General features: G+C 39.2%; 1 protein-coding gene across 4 annotated transcripts; it reads right to left on the minus strand.

The window, feature by feature from the left end:
- Positions 1–136: 136 nt before the first annotated feature.
- On the minus strand, positions 137–27,457 carry tcf3b (transcription factor 3b). 4 transcript variants are annotated; one of them, XM_086161271.1, is made up of 21 exons: positions 27,159–27,457; positions 24,040–24,136; positions 21,799–21,871; positions 13,626–13,699; positions 12,920–12,992; positions 12,335–12,375; positions 12,035–12,167; positions 11,558–11,604; positions 7,813–7,912; positions 7,616–7,716; positions 7,142–7,235; positions 6,950–7,008; positions 6,675–6,750; positions 6,177–6,238; positions 5,752–5,949; positions 5,202–5,319; positions 4,888–5,035; positions 4,581–4,634; positions 3,833–4,068; positions 3,563–3,714; positions 137–3,481 (listed from the first exon to the last, which is right to left on the minus strand). In XM_086161271.1, exons 2-20 carry the CDS (start codon positions 24,112–24,114, stop codon positions 3,569–3,571), a joined length of 1,908 nt encoding a protein of 635 aa, XP_086017397.1. In that variant the 5' UTR covers positions 24,115–24,136; positions 27,159–27,457; the 3' UTR covers positions 137–3,481; positions 3,563–3,568. The 4 variants fall into 4 exon arrangements, with proteins under 4 accessions (XP_086017397.1, XP_086017398.1, XP_086017396.1 ...); XM_086161272.1 differs by having other exon boundaries at positions 5,202–5,316; positions 27,159–27,305; XM_086161270.1 differs by having other exon boundaries at positions 7,142–7,265; positions 27,159–27,305.
- Between the last annotated feature and the right edge of the window lie 443 nt (positions 27,458–27,900).

Genomic DNA, 27,900 nt, shown 5'->3' on the forward strand with positions numbered 1-27,900 from the left:
AGCTGGGATTCTCTCCGCGTTGACCTTGTGTAGTTGCAAGCGTTAGCAGACATAGCTTGAATTAAATGTTATTTTGTTAACACTCTCATGAAGCTTAAGATGTGAACAAATTCATATTTCGAACGGCAATAAACCCTTTGTTACAATGTTTTCCTTTATTTTCCTTTTGTTTACAATATTCAAAACTCAGACATTGGAAAAGGTATAATCTGTTATTAAAAATGCCACATTTATTGCTACATTACTGTTATATACAAGACAGTTCTCAACTATATATTTATTTATATATGTATTTTTTTCATATATATAAAGACAGAGTGAGGCACTCTGAGGACCCTGCAGGAGCCAATTGTGTCCTCTCCAAGGTGTCAGGCTCTGTGCCTGTGAATTCATCTACCTCCACTTTTGTCTTCAACAAAGATGACAAAATTACTTATATCAAGTTTTTATTACCGCTTCTTTATACCCAAACAAATCCAAGCCTGCCAATTCAACACTTGAAATCATAGTATTCCTCTTACACTTCCGTAGTGATTGGAGATGCTTTTCTGTCATTTTGAATTGTCTACTTGTTAAGACTTGTTGAGAAAGTCGTTCATTGGAGGTTCATAGAAGACTGAATGACATCGAGTCTGATTTTCCCTTGAAATAAATCATTATCCAAAACATTTATCTTGTAATAACAAAAAGTCAAATACACCTTTTTTGAAAGAAGTGATCAGACGGTTCTCTCATAGTCACTGTCAATGCCACCAAAGAGCTGAAAGAGTGAAAGTTAAGAGGGGGTAGGGGACTGCCACTGAGGGCTAAATATGCTGAAGGTCAGTGCAGCAGAAAGCATGCACTTAGATACACAGAAAGAGACTCAATAGAGGGTCCGGCTACCACTAAACTCAAGTCCCTACATTGAAAGTGAAGCAACACATACACTGACATGTTACTGTGCATCAAAAGAAGACAATCGGAACCAAAAGCAACATCTCTTGAATCCTGTCAGATAATTATGTCAGATAATTTACCAATATCGGGCAGAAAGGAAGAATGACTTGGACCCATGATCTTAACCAAATTAGCAGTTTAAACAATCCAGTTGAATTATTTGGAAAAAAAAAAAAAAGAGAGTAAAAACTAAACAAGATCTACATAACATTTATTTATTTAACTAGATACACTGAAAGAAAATCTCTTTATACGACTTAAACTTCTTCCTGAAAATTGAAAAAAGCATTAGGTGAAGGGAGGGTGGGGGAATGAACAAGTACCGATTTAATCTCCATGATAAATGAAAAGATATGGTTCACAAAGTAAAACTGTCTTAAATGAACATACGAGTTCAGGCACTGATAAGGTATCACTCTCCCATCATGACATCTTAAGTCTTGAGAATGAAAAGGCCACACTATTGATTTGTATAGGTCTTTTTCTTCATCTCTTATTGTAGAAATTAAACACACACCTCCCATCTGTGATTACATGTTGGTAAAAAACATTCACAACATGACATGACATGGGAATAACACCACAATAACACTGTTTTGTTCTCCACATTATCCATAACCTTGCACCAAATTACCAACATCTGCCTCCAAAAATAAATGTGCAGGATACTAAGAAGTGCGCTGCACACTGAGAGCCACTTGTTTGAGGACAGACATTAGGAAAAAGCTGAAATGAAAACTTTTGTACTTACAAATCCCAGAAACAAAACTTTTGAAAATGAAGGCGATCCACATTTGTATGGTAGCTACATTCAAAAACCAGTTGCATAATTACTGTTAGAGACAAAAAATCCCTTCCCGCATTTGTCCTAGTGCCTCTCTGCTAGAGTAAAACTTCAACAGGACATAACCCCAAATGTAAAGAAAAGAATTCATCTGGGTAGCTGATAATACGCCCTTTTCAACTAAAACTGGAATAAAGGATACATAAACCCTTTCGAAATGTTTCCATTTATCATCTGTTGACCATTTTCTCTGCTGTCCGTGTGTTCAATTTAAGTAATTTTTGAACAATTTCATTTAAATGTCAAATATCCCCTTGTTCAGTTCATCTACAATACACTCTAAACTTCAAACTAATATTGCCATTTATGTAAAAAATCTACAATGTATAGGCTAACAAAAAATATATATTTTTATATATATTTAATTTTGAAAAATGAAAACAGAGTAATGTATGAAGTAAATTTACACATCACGCTTCTCTCAGTAAGAAATGCAAGAACAAACTTAACTGAGGTGGAAGGTGAGGGGCTGTAATTCAGTGGGAATGCTCATTTAGGAAAAGAAAGCCTCCGTTACAAAGGTTTGCCTGCTTAAAGAAGTGAGGAGATCCCTTTGTCAAAAGGAACCCAGAAATATTTTTTTGATTTACAGACCCATCAATTCAGGGGGGAAAAACTTGAGCCGTAAAGTCTGCTGGCATTGTTGGTAAACCATTTCCTAGTTAAGTATCGCACAGAGCAGTGCTGACCACTTAGCAAGAGTCTCAAATGGCTTTTAAACAAGTCTTTCAGTTGCTGAAATGCACCACGTACAGGTCGACGGCCATCTTCCAACACTAACCTTTACAACTGTGCTTTGTATTGTCCTTGTTCACTTTAGTACTTGAAGTAGTACAGAAACCTGAACTTATGACAAGGGATTATTGGAGTAATACTAAATTTGTTGTCAAAAAAGAGGAAGAACAGTTTTGTAGTTGAAAATTCAGAACAATTCAAGGAAGGAGCCTTCAATTCCAAGTCTCCAGATGCCGTGTGGGTTGGGACCAGGCTTCAGTCAGAGACTACCTCTAGGTCAGAGTTCCCATCTTTCATGTAAGCTGTACTTGAAATGTCAAAACTTTGACCTTTCACTTGTGGCCTTTCCATCAGCCCGTCAAACGGTTTGCTAGTAGGATCAAGGAAAAGTCATTGAATATAGACAATTCAACTTCAGCTATGGGCTTGGTTACATAACATATGTAAGACTGTACCATCACACTGGGAATGACATACATTAAAAATAATTGCTCATACACATAAGCAATCCCTCAAAATAAATGTTCCTCACATGTAAAGCAATTTGCTTAAATGTCAAATAGAAAACATGTAACAATTAGGCACAAATCTTTGATTCAATTTGTGTTTGTGTAGGTCTCCTTTCTTTCACCAGAGTACCTGTCGGCAGTGTGTCAAGTCCCAATTCATGGCAGGACAATAAGTTCTCTGGTGTTCAATCATATTGTGGAAACCAAAAAGAAAAAAAAAATAAAACATGTATAAAACTAAAAAAAGTTCTTCACATTTGAGCTTGTAGTCATGGTTGGGAGTGCGACAGACAGGCTGTGTCAGTTTTGGCAGTATGCATGTGTGTACGAGTGTGTGAATGTGCATCTTGAAACTTGAACGGACAATACACAGACATGTCCACATATACACACATACTGAGAATAATGGGTGGAAGAAATCTGTTAAGGCCACATCCTCTGACAGCCACCAGACCTGCAAAGAATACATTTTAAAAAATTATAAGACAGCTGTTTAATCTTATTGAAATGACCAAGCCAAATCTAAAAGGCCCACCTGGTGTTACATGTGGCCAACTGGATTGTGGCCATCTCCCCCGATACCAGGATGGCCTCCTGAGAGCTGCATGGGTGCTTCTCCCACCACCCCAGATACCTTCTCCTCCTCACGACGTTTTAAACATGCTGCCTTGGGGTTAAGGTTACGCTCTATTTAAAAAAAAAAAGAAAAAAGGAGCAATGTTTTAATTTCTCAGTATTGATTAAAAAAAGAAGGTGTGTAAATTGATAAACAATACTTCTCAAAAGGAGTGGCATTAGGACTAACCTCTGACTTGTTGTTCTAAATTAAGAATGACATTGACAGCTTGGTGCAGGATGAGAAGTTTGGTCTGAGGTTTGTCATGGCTGAGGTGCAGCTGGCACATCCTCCCAAGCTCCTTAAATGCCTCGTTGATGTCCCGTACTCTGAGACGCTCCCGAGCATTGTTTGCCACTCGCCGTTCCCTCTCACGTTCCAGCTTCACCTCTGGGGGAACGTCCTCATCGTCTTCATTGTCCTGACTAGATGGGAAATTACTGAGAATTGATAAGGTGTTTGCAGAAGACTCAAAAATAGACTTAACACTATCGTTTGAAAGCTTTTTGGAGGAGTTCAGAAGAGACTGTGCGCCCACTGTCTAGCTTTATGCTAACTGAGTGCACTGAAAAAGGAGTTATGTTAGCAGATAACAGCATACAACATAAAATGCAATTAGGAACACAAGTTAAGAAATGTGTCAAACAAAGTGTGTATTAAGTGAGTTTTTGAGAAAGTTTGATATTTAAGTACCATTTTGGTTATATATTTTTGTGCATGGTGGTCTTTTGCAAGAAGAAAAACAAGAACTACAAAACATTCCACTGTAAATGTAAAGACACAATGAGATTAAGTTATGGATAATAACTCGTCAATGTCATAATAATTCTGCCCATAAAAATATAATTTAGACACCAGCTCCATGAGCTTGTGCTTTGAGTGATGTCTGGGAAGGGCCCAATGGCACAGGAAATTAATCTCTATTTGAGAGACTTACTCATCTTTCTGGTCTGAAAGGCCAGAGAACATCTGGAGGGTCAACGCCTCCTTTCTGAAAACGTGACATGAAGGGAGGGGGATTTCAACACAGTTAAAAACCTAACAACGCTAGGGCTATCAGGGGGACAGACAGTAATTAACTAGATGAACTGCATTGATTTTTTTTTTCCTAAATGAATGGCTACAGGTCAACAGTGAAAGAAGCCACCAACGAAGTGGTTTCCTTAACATCTGAATACTTGCAATTGTGATACAAAAATCCTTACTGCGGTGTGCAAAAAATGCTTTACAGCAAGAAACACTACCTTGTTCGACTGCGTACTATTTTGGAGTCTTTCTTTTCCTCCTCTGACTTGTCTGCAACAGATGAGTTTTCATCATCTTCCTTGTCTTCTCTTTTGATGTCTGTGCTGCTGGAGGAGTGTGTGGAGCGGGTCAAACCACCAGGAAGACCTAAGGAAAAAACACGGAAGTAAGTATTTCATGGCCTAACACTGCCCCAAGAACAAGATAATTGTTTACCATGTTTACATAAAGTACTAATAGGGGAACAGATATTCATTGAGAATAAATCAGAGTGGATGAAATAGAGTAATTAGCAACTGAAAGAGTAATTTACTGGTAAAGCCTTCTGGCTGTCCAACTGAAGGTGTGGGTCCGGGTCCGGGTGTGTGATGACCATGCAGAAGTGTGCTACTGGGGGGAAGACCTGCAGGCTCCTCATGTTTCCCTCCCTGCTGAAAATGGAAAAGACACTTGCACCTTTGAACAACAGATTCGGCAAAACAGACAGACACTGACAGACCCCGTCAATAGATATGTGGATCCTACTTGAAGACAGAGTAGACCAAATCACAATTCAAGAGTGGTATTAAAAACATTTTTTAAAAGACAGCCTTTCTGTAAGGTCCCTTGCCTACAGAAAAAAATAGGTCTTTTGAGATTGTTAAGAGAGAAGTAATGTAATTTAATTCCCAGTATTCTATTTTCATGTACTTCAGACCCAATTTGGCTTTTAACTGAAAGCATAACAACAATTTTCTTCAGTCAGTTATGTGATAAGATATATGGAGAACTAGTAATTATGATTTGTCCAGGACATAAGTCATCTCAGTTTGAAGTTTCTTTCTAACACAAATAAAAACAGTCTTGTGGAGGTTGTGACTCACCATAGCAGGATGTCTGTTGCTAAGGGCAAGGCTAGCATTGGGGAACGCTGGAGAGAGGCCCCCAAGGCCCCCGTTGTGTACTGAGGACAGCAGGCTGTGCATGTCAGAATGGGCCCCCTCTAAGCTCGGGCCTTGACCCACAGCATGGCTACGAAGTACATGGATTGCCTCCTCCAAACGATCCTCCATTTTACTCTGCTATATGAATGCATAAAAAGCATGTTCAAATATAGAGGTGATATAGGGTGAGGAAAATACTGTACTTACAATAAGTACTATACTAACTATCATTACAGCAATGAGTTGTGAAAAATGAAGGAAATGACCAAAACTATACTCAGCATGCAATAAGCAAGAAAAAAAAACTATTGCATCAAGCAAAGAAACCCTTATTAGATGTCAATGTTAGGGATCTTTTAACATACCAGCGCATGTGGTTGGCCTTCGTAGCTGGGTGTGGTTGGTCTTTGCCACTGAGACTGAGCTCCTGTTGAGAGACATACAAAGGTGGCATGGTGTTTCTTAACTTCACACCAGATGGAGCTGTAGCAGTACTTTTGTCTTGGAGAATGTACTATGATTAACCAACAGGTATTTTTCCCCATTTTGTTATTCCATACCATTATGCCAGAATTTGTTTTCAACACATAACATTAAGAGCAAACTAAATAGAAATGACTGATATATGTGCAAGTAAATCCCCTACCTATTACTTTAGTTACTTTCACTAGCAAAATTAATTGAGTGCATGGCCAGATATCAGTGAAGAAAAATAAGAACCAACTGTAGGCAAAAATGTTTGATAACTTTATACCAAAATTACGGAAAAAAAAATCAAACTGTTGTTCTAGTCAAACACCCCCCCCCCCCCCAAAAAAACCCCAAGACCCTCATAATCTTTGTGAGTGACTATTTCATTTTACCTGCAATACCTTGAGGGGACCCAGGAGTAGATGGAGCTGAAGAGAAGTTATTACTGTTGTGGTCCGATGGATAAATCTAAATAAATTGATAAAAAAATTCAGAGCATTTATGAGCACGATGTTGGTGTACCATCTTATTCATTAATCAATACATCCGTTATGAATCACATTTCAACAAAGACAACAAAATAAATGATAATTTCACTCCTCAGCATTGCCATCTAAAATCAAAATGACAGAATATCTGTTCAGAAAAAAAAAAAAAAAACACTCACTGAGGCAAGAGCCTTCCCAATCTCATCCCCTGAACTCCCAGCTGTGGTGGCTCTGTTGGCTGCAGAGAATTATAGGTCAGTTGACCTGTTAATTTAATCTGGGGGGGGGGGTCTAATCGCCAGGGGAGTTCAAATGCTGACAAGGGCTACAGAGACACTTATGCAATAACTTTATTTGTTAAAGATTCCCACCCATGATGCCATCTCCATTGATGGTGGGTGTGTGGTTGTAGGATGTGGGAGCGGAGTGGAAGCCGTTGACTTCGCTACCGTGCAGAGGATAGTTCTGTGGGGACAGAGGCAGGGGATGACGTTTCTAGAGAAGGGATACAAGCAGTTTCATAAGGCACAAACTCCCAGGACAGATATCACTGCAAGGTGATGTGACAAACAGAATAAAATATATTTAAGTATAGTAACATTAGATGTGATGTGGTTATTTACATATTTAATGAATTTCAATCAATTCTCTGAAAAAAAGAGAAGACATTGAAAATAATAATATATATATCTCAGCCTTCAACCAGAAGATGGCTTTCTACTTTCCAATTAAAAGTAACATTTATGCACATGCTTTATATTGAGGAAACTGAAAAAAAAAGTGTTGGAAATAAATAAAAGAGCATGTTAAATTAAACAACCATCAATGCAATAGATTATGCTCACCATCCTGTCCTGCGGGTTAATTGCAGAGAAAGAGCCTGGCTGTCCAATGTGAGGAGAGTTACCCAGCATGGCAGAGTAGCCAGAAGATGACCAGGGGTCTTCTAAGAAAAGTGAGGCATATTTGCATAAATGAAGACACTCTCAAAGGGGGATTACAAGCACTTTATTAATCAAAATTACATTATGGGAAGGATTACCTTGCATGTAGAAAGAGCCAGGGTAAACAGCTCCAGGCTTGCCACCAGGATATCCTCCATTGTCCCTTGAATATTCATCACTGGATGTAGAAGCATACACCTAAACATACACACAGGCAATCAGCTGTGAGTATCCTGCCAATACTTTGATTTGTGGATAAAAAGTCATGTTCTCCCTGGGCAACATAAGGAATGAAACATTAATCTACTCCTCACTGGCTTTTGGTTGGTGATTAAATTACACTAGCTTTAAGTGACCACAAGATGGCAAGAGGGAGTCTGCAGGCAGTGGAAGCAGGCCGGCTTCTCGCCTGTGGAGGAGAACACAGCGGCCATGGCATGCTGGGCACAGTGACGGCTTGAATCCCGTTGCACAGTGAGCACTTCCTCTAGCTCCCAGGACCCTGGTGACATCGTACTGCTTGGCCTGCAGCCCCTCCCCATAACACACTTGGTATCAGCTCGCACACATACCATGCATTCAGTGACACCCCACCAGCTATACCCTCAAACTAGTGCTATCACCTTCTGTATGACATAAACAGAGTACCAAATTCCAGAAAAGAACACTGACAACAGTGATAGAAATGGACGACTGAAGTTCAATTACACATCCCGATTTCATGTTGCTTACAAAACTGAATGTTGAGCCTGGGGTAACACACAGCTTCTTTACCCTCAAATCCACAGAATGAAGGTGGACATAAGAAGCCCTGAGTTTTCAGACAGAAACGAGCACCACTCAGTTCATCTTTTTCCCTGCCCCACTGTAGTATGTACTAGATGGCAGAAGACAGAAAGAGAATGGGGGGCTATGCTACAAAGAATGCTAATCCAGAGAAGGGATTTTTTTCTGTAATTTGATTTAACAGGGAGAAGTGGAAAGGGAATGGAGAGATGCACTTCTAATTACAGAGCCATCTGCCTGTTCCTGGACCACATCCAACTCCACAGGCAGCTGGGCTGAGGAGAGGGAGCGAGGAGAGGGAGAGATGGGGGCTGGGATCCAGTCAGTAAGTGAGGGAGAAAAAGAGAGGGAGAGAGATTGCAGTGGGTAGGGGGTGGTAAAGGGGCAAGAGGGAGGATTGAGGGGAAAAAATGAAGGCCCTGATGATTTATGAAATGGGTAGAGAGATAAGGGGTGTTGAGGGGGGATAGTAGAAGGTAATCTAAATGACTTAAACAAAGCTTGATATGGCCAGGGGAGTGTGAAGGAAATGGGGGATTTAAAATGATCACGGTTAATTCAGGGGAAAACATGACGGAGATGGCTTCATTTAACAATAGGCTTTGAGTTGTTCTTTCACGGGGAACAATGTCGAGTGAATCCTGGTGCTTTAGATGGGAAAAGAGAACTACACAATGACTGGTGCTGATGGATAATTGTATTCTCAAGAAGAAAAGGGATTTCTGAGTAAAATCCTCAACTAATAGGGATTCAGGTTATGATCGTGTAAAGGTTTATACACAAGAAAAACATTGGTTTGGGTGGTGGTAGATAAAGATTTAATTCCAACCATCCTCAACTAGCTCTATTCAACCACAACAGGTTTTGTGAATATTCTACTAGACAACAAGGGGACAGAAAAAAAGGCTCCTTATTAATGCTTGTGACAAGCGGCAGTAGGTGAAGGTTCACAGGGAAAGGCAATGCTCTTGTGTACAGGTATTAGCAGAAGCAAATCAGCTTGATGGAATTAGAAATGGCTTTTATGTTAACAATGTTTAGTAATTTCCAACATTTAAGAGAAAAAAGAAGAATATGTCAGAGAGAGAGAGAGAGAGGAAGAGAGGGAGAAAAGACCACAGGATCATCGTCGGCAGTCATTAATCTGGGCTCAGACATGGGGCTAAGAGGCCTCGCAAGCACCGCGCCTCACAACTGGGTCACTCACTGGGGGGAGGCCCACCCAGGCCATCATGTGGTGAAGCGTAGGCAGAGGGCTGCATGAGGTGGGGGAGGGGATTCACACACAGACATCTCATCATTTACACTGAAGCCACGCAGCCATCATTCACACTACCAGGGAATGACTGAGGTTCGGGCACTGAAAAAAGAGGGGGCCTGCGCCAGACAGAGTGTTCACACGCAATCTATGTGTCACTGCCACAGAGGTACATTGTGTCCATATACAGATGTTTCAGAAGCTACTTCATGGCATCGGTGCCCACAGACAGGACTCTTAAACAAGGACATAAAGAACTGACTAGACAGCCAGTTTACCAGCTCTTCCTCTGATCTGTCTCACATAATGACCATTAGTCAATCTTATGTGCAATGACCCAATCAATGTTGCAACACTGATAAGTGATCTGTACAACTTAAGAGCCTGGAAGCAACAGGATTTATTCACAAATATTTGTTTGTCCTGAATGTGTACTGCTTCAAGATAGTGTGGTGAAATTCTAATGCCACAAGTGTGTTTCCACACACTGTTATCTGAGAATCAAAGTAGTGTGAGAACTTGGTCACAGAAAATGTCTTTGCATTGGTAATATTTCATACTGATGAGCCAGACAGCTCAAGCCACAATAGGGTCTTCAATGTCAGAGGAAACACGGGTGACTCTTAAGGTCTTTCAACTTGAAATATGAATGGGATTTTAAGGGGTATTACATTGGCAGGTTTAAAGATCATAAATGACGTTGCATGCATTTGAAAATAGTATTACATTGTTATCATAGATACAACAAGTCATTCAAATTTAGCAGCTTCAAAGGAATTCATGACTGAGCTGCAGTTGACACGAGAGACCAGAGCTGACTTGGACACATCGTAAAAGACTTATATTTAGCTACCAGAAAGAATTGAAAAATTCCAAACGATTTTAAACCTATTAGATTAATTTAATATAAATTTAAATCAATTATATATATTAATATCAATTAAAATGTCACCCGTCATCATACCAACATGCGGTTGCCTCATCTATACATTATCTACATCAGCTGCCGGGAATTCTGGGCCAAATACAAAAGATCACTCTGTAAGGCATTTCGACACTTCCAACCCCCCGTACCTAAGATCAAGGTTTGATTGCACATAATAGACCCTTATTTTAATTAATCCATGAGAGGATTGGCTTTCAATAATTTCATAGGATAAACATGAGTTTAATATTAAGGAACTGAAACCCAAGAGTGAAATTCAAATTTAATGTTTTCCAAAATTTACATATTTTCCAAATTGCCAAATAATTTTGGCAATGTGTTTTTCTGGGGGGGTGGTATAAGATTCAATTACATACTAGTAGACTTGGAGTTCAACAAATCTAAATATACTACATTTAACTTTACCTTTTAAATGTATTTACTGAACATCTTCTGACATAATTGAATATTAAGTGAATGGCCACACCACACAGTGCAACCATGTCAATGGCTAGCTCGAAATGTACAGTACCACTGGCGATAGCCAGAACCTTTATGTACACATAAAACCATTTCAAAATTGAGCCATGAAAGGACAATTATCAAACTTGATTAAGCATCTTATAAACCCTGTATTTCAGATAAAGTGAATGGGATGCCACTTGAGTGTGGGGAGACAACCACAGTGATGATGTATATTTGGGCCCTGAGTTGCTTGACTGTATTCTCACTGAGGGTCATTACCCCTGCCTGTCACTGAACTGCTCAAGCAAAGCAGGGAAAGTAGTCTATGGTTCAGTGTCTATGTGAGGTGGCTATGTGTAGCAAGACAGAAAGGCTGACTGTGAGCTGTAAAGCAAGATGAAGCTCTCACAGAGGAAGGCAGGCCTGGGGGCTTCCGGATCTTCTTTGGCTGGGTGTCTTCACAGGCACACATGGACAAGGAGGAAAGGTAAAAAGGAGACAAAACTAAATAAGGACCATGCAAAGACAGATCTAAAATTCAAGTACCTGCTTCAATTTTAACTCAAGGTTCATTTGCACACCATGAAATGTGTGTCCACTAAAATATGTTCATGTGCATTTATGTCACCGCAAACTAAGTGTTTCCATGCATTCAATGTTTGAGAAACACTTTTTAAAAAAAGGCAAATGCAACTAAAATATATAATGGTAATATATAAAGGTCAACAAAAAGTATCTCAACCTCATATCTACAGTATTTCCTTACATTTTCAAAACAAAATTATGGTTTAACATGAACTGCAGCAATAGGGTATGGCAAAAAAATAAATAAATACTGTCCCGATCAATCATATATATACCCATATGCATTACCAAGTTACCTTACCTATGGCTCCATCAGGCGGCCTTCTCCTTGGATTGTTGGTGTATGATGGGTAAAACTGAGAGCCAGATTTCAGGCCAGAAGGGGACATGGCATCAGGGCTGGCCATTGCAATGTCACTGGGAAGAAATCCAGGCTATGAGAAGACAGAGACAGGGGAAGGTTGGAGCCGAGAATAACTTGCTTCTCTCTTAAGCAAAGCGTAATGTCATAATGTCGTAATGTGGCAAAGAGATGTTAGAGAAAGAGAGGTTCCTTTACACTGACAGATAAAAATGTTTTTGTGTTACTAAAAACACCTACCTGGCTTCCAAAGGGAGGATATGGAGGCCTCTCATTTTTACCTTTAAAATGAACAGATTGATTGGTAACATTAATACAAGTGAAACATCAGTTGAATACAGATGCAATGGAAAATATTTTGTGCTTTAAAAAAAACAAAAACAAAAAAAAAACAGTAGGTTTTATAAAGTACAAAAAGTCCAGGGATCCCCTCCCCTCTTTCTGTACGGTCAGCAGCATAAAGATGCCTGCCAGATAAATCCCAAGGGAAAGTTTCTGCTTCAATGCCCTGACAACCCCAACACTCAACGAATGAACACACACGCATATACAGACACACACACACACACGCACACAGACACACACACACACACACAAATATGCAAGGAGGCATACACATGATTTGGCACTCAGAAAACATATTTCATATTTTGTGACCATAACAGTAGAATTTGGGAGAACAACTAAAAAGAAAATGCACTGGAAAGTAAAAGATTATATGAGGAATATCCACTTAATTACTAAATAATGTAAAAAGCTACTTTTACAACATAAGAGAGAGCAAATTGTTAAAAACGTGTTCAAAGAACCAAAAAAAGATCATACCTGCAATCCCTGAACTAATGAAAGGTGAGGACAAGCCTTCATGCTCATTGTAGTGGGACCCTTCCCCATAGCCCTGTAAAAATGTCACAGATGAAACACGTTATCAAAATGAGAAGAGGATATGTAGCTATCCATCAAAAACTTTGCCCAAAAGAAATCGCCAAGACTTTTCCCATTATGTAAGCACACCTATATGGCTTAACAGTCACTCTCCCTCTGCTTTTCTGTCTAGCCAACAGGATCCATGCCAGACAAATCTGCATCAGCTCAGGGGATTCAAACAGACTTTCTTAATTATCAACTTGTGGTAATCAAAGCCTGCTGCATCTATTTCACCCCTTGTTCCTTGTATTTACAGTAAGTTGTGCCAAGACAGTTACAGCGGATGTGAAGCTGCAATTAATGGTGGGCCTCCACAGAGGTTCTAGGCTACTAGAAAGCTTGCCAATTCAGGAATGTGAGCCAAGGTTATTTGGTATAAAGTAAAACTACCACTTCACATCAAATATAGCACATGAAATGAAAAAAAAAACACTCTGCTCTTGTTTTGATTGAGGGAGAGGATGTGAGTGTGTTTGCTTATTTATGGCAGTGATTTACGGAATGTGTGCTAGTGCATGACAATGTTGTGGCATCTGGTGTTAATGCTTAAGATCTACCAACTTAAATTCTTGTGTGACTGCAGAACGAGTGTATTAGATCTTACCCGTCCTTGGCTGAAAGAGGGACTGTTCTGTTCTGCGGAACCCCAGGACCCAGAGCTGCTGCGCTCATCGAGTGCTGAAAAAAAACACAGATCATTTTAAGTGACAGGTAGGGGACCTAGTTAGATCATCTGGAGCAAGACAAAAATATTAACAAAAGCTGGATTTAGTTATGTATCCTCTTTCAGCATTTCATATATTTCTGTAGCTACAATAGCCAGGAGAGAAAATCATTAATGATCAAAGACGCTGTTTTTACATCTGAGATGCAATAATGTTGAAAACTAGGGAAAAAAATAGGAAATGAAGCACAGAACAGTAATTAATGTTCATTACAAATACTGAATAGCAGAAAATTGCCATTCAAAAGTAATTCAATCCAAGATGATCAAAGGAATACCATCTATAAACTCGGTTACATCAAATGAGCCTGCATTGGTCATAAGATGATAAAAGACAATGTACAGCAAAACAAAAACCACTATTTTTTAGGATAAAAAAAGAAAAAGATGTGTGACACAAAAGAAGAACTCAGCCAAATGACTAGTGGAGCAGAAAACTCCAAAATACCCCCATCATCCCCTTCTCCCTGTCTTATGCACTAATGCTATCCAGGCTCTCTGGAGACACAAGACTTAATTGCATACTGATTTGCATAATTGTGCATATTAATGCAGTTTCCTTATGAATATTCATTTTTTGTCTTTGATTTTTTTTTTTGTTGCCTAATTAAAAAAATGTGTGTGAGAAAGAAAGTGTGCATGTGTGTGTGTGTGCACAGTAGTAGAGGGAGAAAGCAAGGGGACAAGTGTGTGTGTGTGTGTGTGTGTGTGTGTGTGTGTGTGCGTGCGCGCAGGGAGTCTGGGCGAGTTTAGCAGCCTGGCTGACGAGTGAGAATGAGTGATGAGACTAACAGAGCGGTGCAAGCACCTACATGTGCTGCGACAGCCGTGATCTATGGAGCTGATGCCAGTGGCATGGAGAATCAGGCAAACAGGGAAGGGAAGACCTCAAAAGATCAGCCATGCTTTTTGTCAGATCAATCCTGCTGAAAGGACATGGCACCGAAGCACCTCACCACCGTCAACAATTGCCAGTGGGGAGTGACATTGATGACTAAGTTTGGTTATATAATGAAAATTCATGTATTTTAACTTAATTACCGCTTACACCTTCTTAATCGTGTTTATCTTATTTTGTTCACTCATATATTCTTGACAAATTAATAACGCTCGGAGTATGCCTACTAGGGGCAGGTTGATGTGTGGGGGTGGGTAGGTCCATATAATAGACTGAGAGCCAGGGTGTGCAGGAGCAGTTGACAATATTGTTTCACACTTGCAGGAGTAATTAACTTGGAGGCAATTAAAACAAGGTGGAGTACTGCTGAGGTGACACTGACACTCAGCCAGCCAAGAAGAGCCCACGAATGCCAGGAGAGAGCTCTTTCCAGGGTATCCACAAGTGTATCACAAGCATAGCAAGCTGCTGGACCTGACATATCATGAGATAATTTTTATTTCAATTTTACTTTCATATTTATTCTAAAGAAAAGGGTGGTTGCAGTTAGAAGTAACACAGCTTTACAAACATAGCAGTGCCATATCCTCTGTCAAATAGCCAGCAACAGCACCAAAAGAGGTGCTTCATGCTTTTGTTGTTTTGGGTAGATGATCAAATAACAAATTAACACTAGTGCAGTTACGCAAGGTGAATACTATATTGTAAAGTTGACTTCAAAACCAGGCAAACGCAAGATGAATTCACAACAAAGACATGGATGGTGATGACATATTACAAGAAACAAAAGATAAACTGACAAAACTTGGTCACTGATATGTTCCTCTTTACAAACAAGGCACATAAAGTGGACTTTATTACTTTCATGGATATAAAATGTACCATTTGAAAATAAATTTAATGTATTTCAGTAAAATGCCATATTCACATAATGCATGTCCATATTGACATTTTAAAAATAAGGATGGAAATACAAGTCCAATAAAAATCTGAGAAAAACAGCAAGACCCCAACCACTCAAAACATCTAATTGAATAACACACCACTTTGTAAGGTTGAACCCACTGCTAACATAACTAAAAATTAACAAGTTCATTGTCATTTAACATACCTTTCCCAAAGGACCGTTATTACTGACAATCAACCTGCGCATCAGTGGACATGTGACTGCAACATTTAGGACAAAGGGAAACGGGAAGTAAACAGCAAAAGGCCAGAGAAATCAGTCATATCCAAGGTATCCAAATACTAGCTATTTCAGCTAAGGCTGAAAATAAGAAGATGCTGAACATTATTGAAAAATCATATCAACATTAACAGCTGAAGTATGATGTTTCAGCATGTAAGCCAAAAGCAATCAGTCCATACAATCGGTCCACAGTTTGGGGCAAATGCAAGATAATATCAGCCATAAGCATATCATGATCACCTGTTGAAATAAAAACTGGTACAGAACAGTAGTTATGGTTACACGTAATGTCTGCGTAGGAACTATGACTGCTATCTATAATTATCCTACAACAGTTTAAGTGTTCTCCCAGCCTAAGCATCAATATTCTTAGTAGTCATAAACACATGGTTTGTGAATCATATGGGAGACTATTGACTGAATGTAATTAAAATGACTATATCTACTATATTTGATGCATTTTCCTTGTTATTTACCCAAATGTACTATTTTGCTTTCTGGGGAGTTTGTCCATCTTTGAGTATGTGTAATCAGTCTAAATGGTAGAAGATGAGGATGAGTTCTGGTCGTACTTTTTTATTCTTAAAGGAAAAATAGATAGTAAATTTAACATTTTCTTTTAATCAAATTTCCTCTGGTATATAGTAGAACGGTCTTATTTTCATTCTTTTGTCTGATTGCTTTGACTTGTGTTAAGGTTACAGCTATGACAACAGCAGCGCTTCCATCATGGAAATTTTCAAGGAAGGTCCTCTCGCTGGCAAAACTAAAAAAAAAAAATATATATATATATATATGTGGCAGGGCAAGCATATGGAGCAGTTTAATTTTGAAGCTATCAATGTATTATTTCCCTAGATTCTGTATTTTAGATTACTAGTTCATAAGAATCTGTTTTCTTTCCCTCTCAGTTGCCATCAGTTCCATACCCAATCTCTGCAGTGTGTGTGTCCCTCTCCATCAGCATGGCCAAGTGCTATTTCACATCACAGCCTTGTATGAAATGCACCGGTGCAGGTGGAGTATTCAAGATTTTCTGTGTGCTCATATGCCAAACATGTGTGGCACCAGGAGGCTAATCATAGATGTGTGCACTGTCAACATGTTACTGACAGAGCAGAGCTGAAAGAATGCACATGGCACAACACTAAATCAAAATTACATTTTACTTGTTTAAATAGTAAGCACAGGAAGAAGGTAAATAAACCCAGTGCTCACATCATTTGAGTTCAGAACAAATCTGGCAAAAAATTCCTCACGTCAACCTAAGTGGACTTTACAATATAATAAAGGTAACAAGGTGTTCTGTCACTGCATGTTTGAGTGAGGCTACCTAATACTATCACAGCGAGTAAAACATCTTTTTATCTCAGGGAAAAGATATAAAATGATTAAAAATAAATAAATAAATAAATAAAATCGATATTGCTGAGAATTTTGAATTAATCAGAAAATGACTTTAATCTATCAGTAATCAAATAGTTTAATAATACCTAACCTCTAGACAATGAACTGTTGTAGCTATATTACAAATAATTTTTTGAGCCAAAAAAATAGAAAATTCTGAATGTCAATATATGGATGGATATATATGTAAGAACAGTCATTCTTTTTTGATCAAATGCTTCTGGACCGGATGGTAACAGAGAATATGGAGTTGTTATGGAGTCAAGAAAAACTTTCATAACCCCATTTCACTTTGAACACTGTTGCCTCTCTGGACAGGTCAGTGAGGGAGTTGAGCTGCAGGAGTTCTGGCCTCCATGACACTCCAACACAAACAGCAGAAGCTCTGTAAATAGCATTTTGCTAGAGACTAAACCCGGGAAACCATGATTTCAATAACTTGCATCTTCTAGGAAAATTAACTGATAATCCACAGTTTATAATTACTTAAACTTTAACCAGACAATTTTGCTATTTTCAGCATGTTTCCCATTTTGCAGATGCAGTCTCTTTTCTGCTGTGTATTATCACGAGGCAAAAAGGGACTGAGTGTTTCAGTTTGAAAACATTCTATTAGATTGGTATCTGTTGAATTGACATTATTCAATTTTGCAACCATTTTGAAGGAAAACTTAGATGTAGTGACATTCTTGGCTTGGATTATTAGCATGAATTAATTGGAAAATAACTCTTTCGAAAACGTACACATACAGGTCTGTATCGCAGGGATATTTAAACAAAACATTAAAAACATGTCTGACTATCAGACATGTGATATTACCAGTAACATTAAAGCAATACACTATTGACCAAGTACATTGTAACAAATGTGACAAATGTACAAATGTGGACTAAGTTATTTCTTCAATCAGTTATGTCAAAAGTCTGGAACCAACGAAGACCCTTGAAATTATTTAAGTTGGCATCAATCAGCCCTGCCAACCTACAGGTTAACAAGTCTGAATCTCTGTGCAATAACCTTGGACATCCCTGTCTTCCTGCCTAGAGTGTAGCTAATGTTTGCATTTTAATCATCTTTTTCAACACTGCATACATGAACCAGGAAGCAAATACAGAAACAAACGTGTTTTAAATGTTGTAAAAATCAGTTTGGTCACAAAATTTGTTGATCAGAACATTAATTTGTTATCTATTGATTCCCCCATGGATCTCAGGTGGACATGTGTAAGTTGTGTCATCAGGTGACCAAATTCCACATTAGTTAACTGCCAAACCTGAATATAATCTATAGCCAAGGGTGATCCAGAACTTGTTTATTTTGTTAGCTTTTCTTTAGTAAGAAATGTGATTACTTTCACTTATGATGTTTTCAATAAGAATATTATCCCACCGTAGCATATGATATTAAACTAATGATCGTTGACAACTGTTATTATAGACAACTCAACAGCATCATATGATGAACTTTGGTCTAATTTGACCATATTGAAACACATTAAAGTAATAAATACACATTGAGAAAATGCCATCTGGGTTATTTTCCATTAATAAGCGTAGTTGAATTACTTATTTTCCTTTAATAACTTCAATTCATTATCTATTTTGTCACTATAAACTGCTGTTAATGGTCAAATTTCAATGTGCTTTCAATTTTGAGTCTCCTCTATGGCTTATATTGTGGTTCTGCTGCTCTGTTCTGAACTCAAAATGTAACTGAGACACACACAAACACCCACCACAGTTTTCAAGTGATATTTTCAGGGTCAAACTTCAAACTGTATTTGTCTCAAGTGGGTAGTGGTGGGCTTGAACATAGATTAGGGATGTCAGGTTGAGCAGCACTTAAGAGGCATTCAACAGCTGTTTGTTTTGTGTTTAAGTGACGTTATTTAAACATATTCCAAACTGCTGAGAATTTTTTAATCATTCAAAAAAAAATTCAACATATTTGAAAACATCAAAACAAAGCCCATTTTAACTGATAAACATGAAACAACATGAAAGTTACACATCAAAGCAAGAAGTACATTACACAGAAATACCAAACTGCAGGTAAAGCAAGCCACCATACAACACAGGTAGGTAATAAGCTAGCTACTGCAGTGACTACATGTGTAAATTCAGAAAGCGGTTTGTTGGGATCTAGGGGAAGCAAGATTATCACATCCCATGCATTTGTTTGTGTGTGAAGGGGGTTGGAAACATTGCCAGCAGCTGCAGAGGTGACAGAGGGGACGCCTGCCGGTAGGCTTGTTGGCTTGGCCAACTCCCACCACACAACGTCACACTCTGCTTCCAATTCTTAAACATCACACACTTCTGGCTAGTCATCTCCCTTGCACTATAGCCGAACACCCTTCCCCACAGACATGCATTTTCTGGCCACGGAGGAAGGGAAAAAGACGCCTAATGCAATTAGCACCCCTCTGAGCACTTTTGTGCTGATGAATAGGAGTGGTCTGGTGAGCCACTGGGCTGCTTGCTACTGTTCCCGCGCTGCTGGGATACTGAATATACAAGCCGCTGAAGTGACATCATACATGGCTGTTGTTTAGTTTTTTTTCTTAATGGTTACCATTTAAAAAAAAAAAAAAAAAAAAAAAAAAAAGCTGATTCTCCTTGTTGTGGCCAGAGTGAAATGGCAGGCAAAATTTAATTTTGATTATAAAACTAGAAACAATCATGTATATGAACTCAATCGATTGGTTATAAATGTAGATAAAAACTAAAGCAATAGAATATGACCGCCCTGTAATGATGTGTCCTGTCACAAGGGCTTACACAGCATTGATTTTGCCTGGGGTGTTTATTTTACTGGTCATTTTGGAAACTGTAAATTCTGTGTGCTGTTTATCTGCACTGGTTTATAAAGACTTGATCCAAATATTTTTTCAACACATTCATATGCATAGGGTGGACAAAATATGAGAAGTACCTCTCTTTGAAAGTTGTTACAGTAAAAGCACAAAACATTAACAACTTCTAAAATGAATCTGATTGAGCTGATTGAATCAACCGCTATCTCCAAAAGATTCAGAAAAACCTATTTCCTATGGAGAGATAATTTATTGTTTACTGTATTAAATAAAATCTGTGTCATCTAGGTGTCCTACCACTTAGTGAGTGAGTGTAACTTGCCAAGTTTATTTCTTGCTAATGTAACAGTTTGTTATAATGTGGTCCTGATCTACAAGAAACTCCAAGGCTGTAATTTGTAGACGTTGAGATACTGAATCTACATAACTGTACTGCAGATATCCAAAAGTTAAACATGGAAACTTGAAGCGTCACGACATAATGGGAGTCAATGACTGAGGGCCCACTTTGGGACATTGGATGGGGGGGGCGGAATTAACTCCTCACTGCTTAGTAATTGCCTGCTGTAATAGAAACAAACAGAATCCTGCCTTCCACAGGCTGATCCCGCTATTCAACAAACTCTTTTTTTCCCCCCAATCTGGCCACTCACTGCATGCTGGGCTAGTTTAAGAGCCTGCGAGCTGGGGGTGAGGGACATTGTCTCGGACTCAAGCCATTTCCTGCAGATCAGTGGGGGTAAAAGCCCTGTGCTGTGTTGGGGGAGGAGTGTTTTACACTTCAGGGTGGGGGAGTCGTTTCAAGTCTATAAGCCCTCTTTTTGCCTTTGTTCCTCAGTGGCCAAGTTTTCACTCTGGGGAATACTGGGGAGTGTGACTCGATTTCACACGCCAGGTTGGCAGGGTGACAGAGGAGTGAAAGTAGCATGACTTACTAATAAGATTCAGAAAGAGTAAAAGCTCACTCAAAAGCTTTGGGTGCTTGAGGGGATTAACAGGAGGCTTGTTTGCACTTTGGAAATTAAAAAAAAAAATGTTATCTAAATAAATGGACAAATGTGTCATGTTTAAAAACAACTAATGTAGACATATCTAATACATATAACTTACATTTTCTTAGAGGCTACACTGATTTTGGTGTGTGAAGGATGTTTTCTCAAAGAAGAGTCTCGGGTAAATTTCGTACATCCAAAACAGGGCTGAAGAGTCCCAAATTAACAGGCTTCCCACTAAGTCTGGTGTCTTTATAATAATTTATAATACAACAAACAGAGAGTTGCACAAAAAGATGTCCCATTCTTAATCTGACATTATGAAAACTAAAAATTAAGGCCTATGGATTATCCTGTGCAGCCTGGATATTGTTTCCGGAATTTTTCAAATGTCTTTTTAAAGCACTGATGACCACAAAAGAAATCCATGTCCACTGTATTTACTAAGTCGCAGAGGTCTCAGCAGCTAGGAACCTTGGGAAATAGAAAGCATTACCTATCTGGTATTTAAATTATGACTGCAGATGCATGAGAACATGTTTTATAGATTTTCTTTTCTATCAGCTGTACTTTCATGGGATGTTAATGTGTGAACCACATGTATTGATTGTGCCCACTCATTACCCCAGTACTCCTTCAATTACTCATGTATATAGAGCCACAAACAATATTAAATAATGAACCTTTTTCTGACGTGAAATATGAGCATTGAGTCATTTGGCCTACATTAAACAAAAAAACCCAAACTTACCTGAACCGCTAAACTGACTGCTTGCAAGTGTCATAGTTCTGTTCTTCCCATTCGCTACCGGTGGTGCAAACATCTGCAGGACAAAGGAGGGTAGATAGTATCAATGACAAGGCAATGAATGGCACACTTCACAAGTACTATTTCCACTAATAAACAACATTACATTCACTTGCTGTTTAAAGCTGTACCCCAAACCCATCCCCCCCAACGAAGATTACCAAATTGAAAAGTCTGCGAAACATGCTCTCACCACTGACTTAACATTTTCCACCTGAACAGTAAAACTGACTGCAGTGAAACTGATTGGTATATAAAAAGCAAAAGGATTCCTGGAGGTTTATTTGAAAAATTGCAATATGGAACTGTATGGGATTTTAAAACTATTATTTAAAAGTTTCACAACTCTGTTCTCTACAAATAAAGTAATTTTCATCAAAAATTGCAGATTGTCCCACAACAAGGTAACACTGAGGTTAAAATATTTGCTAAGTGATGTGTTTAAATGACAGGTCAAAGTAAACCTTTCTGTAACAAGGTTGTGTGCATCGCAAGGCAATCTGCCCTCATATATTCTATAAATTAAAAAAAAAAAAAAAACGAGGTAGTCTTACTTAATTCAAAAGCCAATTTGTTCAAGCTCTGAAGTTTTAAGGCACAATTTAGTTTTGCTTTAGTTTACTACCACTCCAGCAAGCTCTTCAGTGACTAGCCAATAAAGAAACACAAAACAAAGATCAGAACATTAAAACAAATACAAGGAAATTGATTATCGATATCTTTAACAGTTTCTGAACCAATTATCTAGGTCATATTTAGATGAAACATCTGCTGATGAAAAATATCTGTTGATTAATGTGTGTGTTAATGTGTTTGTATCACAAGCCCAACTGTCTGATGCAAACCTTCAAGAAAGCCCTAACACACAGGAATATTTTTCTGATCATGTTGCAAGAGATTACATTGGAGTTCCACAAGTATTATTCAGGCTTAAAAGTGCATTTAAAACATAGTAACAATAATTTAAAGGTTAGAGTTGATAATAATTTAAAGGAGTTAAAAAGGCAAAAGAATACTTTTTTTTTTTTTGTTATTTGTTCTTTTTAGGTCAACTGAGAAATATTTTCTAAAAAATAAGTTCTACAAATTTATGTTGCAAACTTTAAATCACCCTCCCACCCCCAGATCAGGCAAACATACGTCACAGCTGGCTGTTATTATGATGCTATTTTTTTCAGGAAGATTGATTACAGTCAAAAGAAAGAGGATTCTCCTAAATAATGTGACTATAGAATTATTTTAAGACAGTTAGCCACAACGATTCATCCATGTAAGAGAAGTGTTGCTGACTTTTGAAATTTAACACTTCAGTTTTGATCAACTGCAGAATAACAAAATAGGAATTTTATTGGACATTAAGTCTGACAAATATTCATAAACAACCATAGTTTGAAATTACAAGCAGCATCAAATATGTAATAATTTTCAAGAGCTGGCAATGTAGCCTCACCATCTATTTAATTACCTCAGGAAAAAGAAGAATTGCAGCTCCGTTTAGCCTGAGATTTTTATGTTGTTGTAAAGATCCACAACGGATTCAAAAACAAAACAAAACAACACAGGAAAATAAAAGCCAAACCAAATATCACTATTCCCCTAGTGTCTAGAGAGCACATCTGAAAGCATCTCTATTGAAATATCTTCCTTCAGATTGAAAATACGTCAAACACAGAAGTCAAAGTCATCATCTGAGCCCAATTCAATCACATCATACATAACATTTCCCCTCAGATCCTGTTAACAAGACACAGAAGATGTTCAGTTCCCTTTCTCATACCAAATAACTGTTTTATCAAGTAGTTTCTCAATAAAACAGTATCACTTTATGACACAAGATGCCTGTTCATTGCAGTGCTTGTTGCTGCATCTCTTTGTCACTAGTTAGCCTAAATTTTAAGCTAGATGTACTATTGCCAATGACCCTGGGGTGCATTTTGCCATGATTTTGTTCAATCTGTACTAGTTCAGCCCTCCAAATAACAAATGAAAATATCCCCTTCTGACACATCTTTTGTAGTGAAAATAATTCCAAGTTTGTGTGTCAGAAATGTATGGCATCTTTTCTGACATTTCCCTTCTACCTGCATCTCCTCTCTTCCCACTGGCACCAAATCTCTTCATCCCAATACCACCCACCTTCCACTGCCACCCAGAACCACCCCGGCTGCCCACCCACTTGCTTACCGCACTGAAATCCAGGAGGTCGCTGAGTTCCTTGTCAGTTCCCACTGCAGCCATTCTTTGCTGCTGTTCGTTCATACCCTTCAGTCTCTAATATACCCTACGAGAGAAATTTGCAAATATGTAATTTTAATAACACTAGCAAGCACAAATAGAAGCTTAAACGTGCCCCTTAAAAACAGAGAGGATAATGTCAATGCATGATCGATTAAATGAACTACACTACACTTGCTACGGCTATTTTAAACCCACATTTTAACCTGTGCAATTATTCTTGCCAACTTTTCACTATTTTAATTACCGTAGGTAAGAGAATGGTAACCGTGGAAGTTTTTTGACTTAAAACACTGAACATATAAATTGAGGTGCACAGAAAACCTGAGGGGCGCTTGGCTAGTTAAGCGAAATGCGATTGTCATTACAAACTCAGCCCGCCTTAACGCTGTGCTCAAATAACCTGCTGAATCACAGACTGATGAGGGCAAGCGGGCATCACCAGAGCCGTTAAACTACTGTACATGTGTTGAAGGCAGATCTACTTTAAACACAAGCATTTGACAGACACTTCTTTCCATTCTCTGTAATAGAAGAGATACTGTCATAAAATTATGAATATGCTGCCTTTAGTCAAATCACTTCAAACATTAATCAGTCTAAAACGGTCTTTAATTTCACCCAACCCAAGCAACTAACACAGTGTGTCGATCATTGCTACATAAAAGGGAATGTAATACATTTACAATTACAGACATAATTGGGACCATTGTTAGCCCAAGGAAATAGGGGTGAAAGGCAGGGCTAATGACTGTATGCAAACACATCATTACCAAATTACCATATGTCAACGCAGAAAGAACCTTGTCAAATGATACAGTAAGCATAAATACTGGATTTACCCTGTGTTTGCATTCCAATGCAAGCCCGCGGCCGCTCTCTGATGCTCAGCTCTGGTTCTGCAAGCCTCACAAGAACTAGTGGTAGGGGGGAGCAATTGGAGCAATAGAGGCACTTGGACACCAACAGGTGGTGTGCTTTTACAGCCTCTTCTGTAATACAGCACTAGCATAAATGGATGCAATTGGAAGAAAAGAAAAGATGACTTACAGAAATTGTCAATGAGAACTGAGGGACTCGAGAAATTTGGGTGTGCGTCAATTAAAAAAGCAACACTATCGATACCACGCAAAACGCGAACTAAAGCATGGCTTAAGGAAACAAATAATATTCCATACTTTTGAGTGTAACAACTCAATTCTTGAGACAGAAACACTGCAGCGCAGGTCAAACGAACATAAGCACAACTAATTTAACTTTGAAAGATGTAGAAACACACACTGCCTTAGATGAAGATGAACATGAATCACATCTGTCATTGCCTTTCCAAAGTTTGTGTAAGATGGAAAAAGTATGGACAGGATAAACTAAAGCACACTGAATACAAGTAATATTTCTAAATATTGAGTAACCAGGGGGCTGAATGAGTCAAGCACATGGAGGGGTTTAATGTACAAAATGGCATCTTCTGCTACTAGCGGATCAATATTAGAAGCAAGCAGATTAGGGGTCTTTGTCACCCCACACAAGGCAAGGAAGGCAGGTCAGTCACCACAAAGAGGCTGCGCTCCCAGAGACACAAACCTCTGAACACATGATTTTGAACCCCCCCTACACACACACACACACACACACACACACACACACACACACACACACACACACACACACACCATCCACAACAAAAAAAAACTTAAATGTTTCAAATTGAGGTGCCTACGTGCATTTTTCTAACCGTGACTTTCACATATAATTCTGAACCTGAGTAACTACCTTCTAGGCTTCTCCACAAATCCGTGATGACAAAAACGACCGTGTTTATTTTGAAAGGGGCAGGCTTTGCATGTTAGTCCCAATTTACGGCAACAAAAGTTGCTATTATATTTGTTTATATGAAAGCTATTACCTCGGAACAAGACCGCGTCCACAGTGAAAAGAGTGAGTGGACGCAATTTCAACTGTTGATTCAAAATACGGGCCGAAAGAAACTAACGTGCGTCGTGTGCCCGAAGCATTTGTAATAAAGACTAACCACTTTGGGTGAAATGGTTTCTATCAATGACAATAAACATCAAGAGCGCCACAGGATGTAAGCTGTATATTATTTGATCATCTCCGCTAGGCCACATCCAGGACTAGGCTACCGCTGACAACTAACCCATTCACCATTTCTTTGGAACTATGTTGACATCCCGGAGAGCCACAAAAACCATCGCGTCCGCTTGTGTTTTCCGAAGTTGAGGCAAATTACGGTGCGAAGAGCGGGGGGGCAGGGGGTCTCATTTGGGGAAAAAAAAAAAAGAAAAAAAAACAGAAAAAGGGGAGAAAAAAAACAACAAACAAACGCATCGAGGCCTGAGCCTGCAGGAAGAGGGGGAACCAGCCCTGAAAACTTCATGCAACAAATACTGGGGGCTTTCCTTCTACATATTACGGTGCAAGTCGTGCATTAAGAGGGAGTTGAGTGAGGAAGACGGTGGGGGTGGGAGCAGGGGGAATTTCCTGCCAAATGTGCAATAAAATAAAGTCTAGCTGCTAGCCAGACATGTCCATAAAGGAATGTTTAAAGGGCTACCAAAAGGGACTTTATGGAAAGTTTGTTCGGGGAGGGTGGTGGGTGGTGGTGGTGGTGTTGGGGGGGGGGGTCCGTTTGAAAATAACATTCGGGGCCTACAAACACAAAGTTGAGCTAAAATGCTCGCAGGACCATTACATAACGCAAAGATTTCCCGATTTCCACGTTTTGCAGCCCGAACGGCGTGGAGACACGGTGAAAAATACAAACCGAATCTGGTCGGCCGGGACTGACATGTAATCGTTGGACGAGTATTTAGAAGAACAAAGGGGTAATTTCCTCCTCTCTCTCGGCGGTCGGTCGATGCAGAGACCATCACACACACACACGGCTCTCGTCACCTCAACGGCAGACAAAAACTTACATCCCCCCGCTTTAACCGCACATTCCCGAAAACTTTTTCGAAAATAGGAGGCATCGAGGCGGGTGTCAATGAAACCTATCGAATTCATGCAACTTTCCCGAGGCGCGCCGTGAAAGAAGGTGTTTTTACCTCTCCTCTCCGAGTGTCTGGTATCCAACAGTAAAAAGAAAAGCGGACACTCCTGAGGGGAAAAACATAAAACTTCAAGAGAATTTCGAGCTCAGTGCATGAAACGCATTGGAGCACCTCAGATGTCTTCCTTTTGTCCCGGTAAGCCTGCTTTTCACACAGCGCCCACGTGTTTGCTTCAACGTATCAAGTCTGTGTGCAAACAAATCTATTATAGTTACTAATCTCGCGTCTTCCTTTTTGTTGTTACAACTGGGATGATTTCATTCTTCTCGTAGACATCTTCACCACCTCCGTCCACATTGTCAGACGCAACAACGTATCCCTCCGCACAAAAGTGAGGGCCTCAATGCCAGCGGTGTCCGATTTCAAACGCCTTTGAGAAACGGCCAGTATTTACAGAGAAACGAATGCAGTTTCAAAGTCCTCGGGAGCCCGATTCGACGGCAGTCGATAATTCTGAAACCCGGCGTGTTCTCTTGGGGCAGAATTCTTCAAAATGCTGGAGTGCTGCGAGCACTAGGTCGTCAAGCGGAAGGGTATGGTAAGAAAGTTACCTGCGATTACACAGCAGCAGTTTGACGAGATGGCACGATAAATGTGAAAGAGCTCCACCAATCGGAAAACGTGTGTAGTTGATTGACAGCCGATTTAGCCAGTGAACGATCGCAAATGTGATCTTTACCCGCCTTCTTCTTGACGCTCACTTTCCCTGTGTGCTCAGGGAGGCTGGCTGAGGGGG

Source organism: Fistularia commersonii, chromosome 16 (assembly GCF_037954325.1).
Source record: "Fistularia commersonii isolate RoL2024-O1a breed Wild chromosome 16, RoL_Fcom_v1.0, whole genome shotgun sequence".
In the NCBI taxonomy this organism is placed as follows: Eukaryota; Metazoa; Chordata; class Actinopteri; order Syngnathiformes; family Fistulariidae; genus Fistularia; species Fistularia commersonii.

Excerpts from the sequence above, each read along its gene's own strand:
- tcf3b (XM_086161270.1), bottom strand. The coding sequence starts at position 24,114 with ATGAACGAACAGCAGCAAAGAATGGCTGCAGTGGGAACTGACAAGGAA. Across the intron at positions 12,993-13,625 it reads CCTCTTTCAGCCAAGGACGG|GGCTATGGGGAAGGGTCCCA; the intron begins GTAAGATCTAAT and ends ACATTTTTACAG. Across the intron at positions 4,069-4,580 it reads CTTTCAGACCAGAAAGATGA|TCAGGACAATGAAGACGATG; the intron begins GTAAGTCTCTCA and ends TTTCCCATCTAG.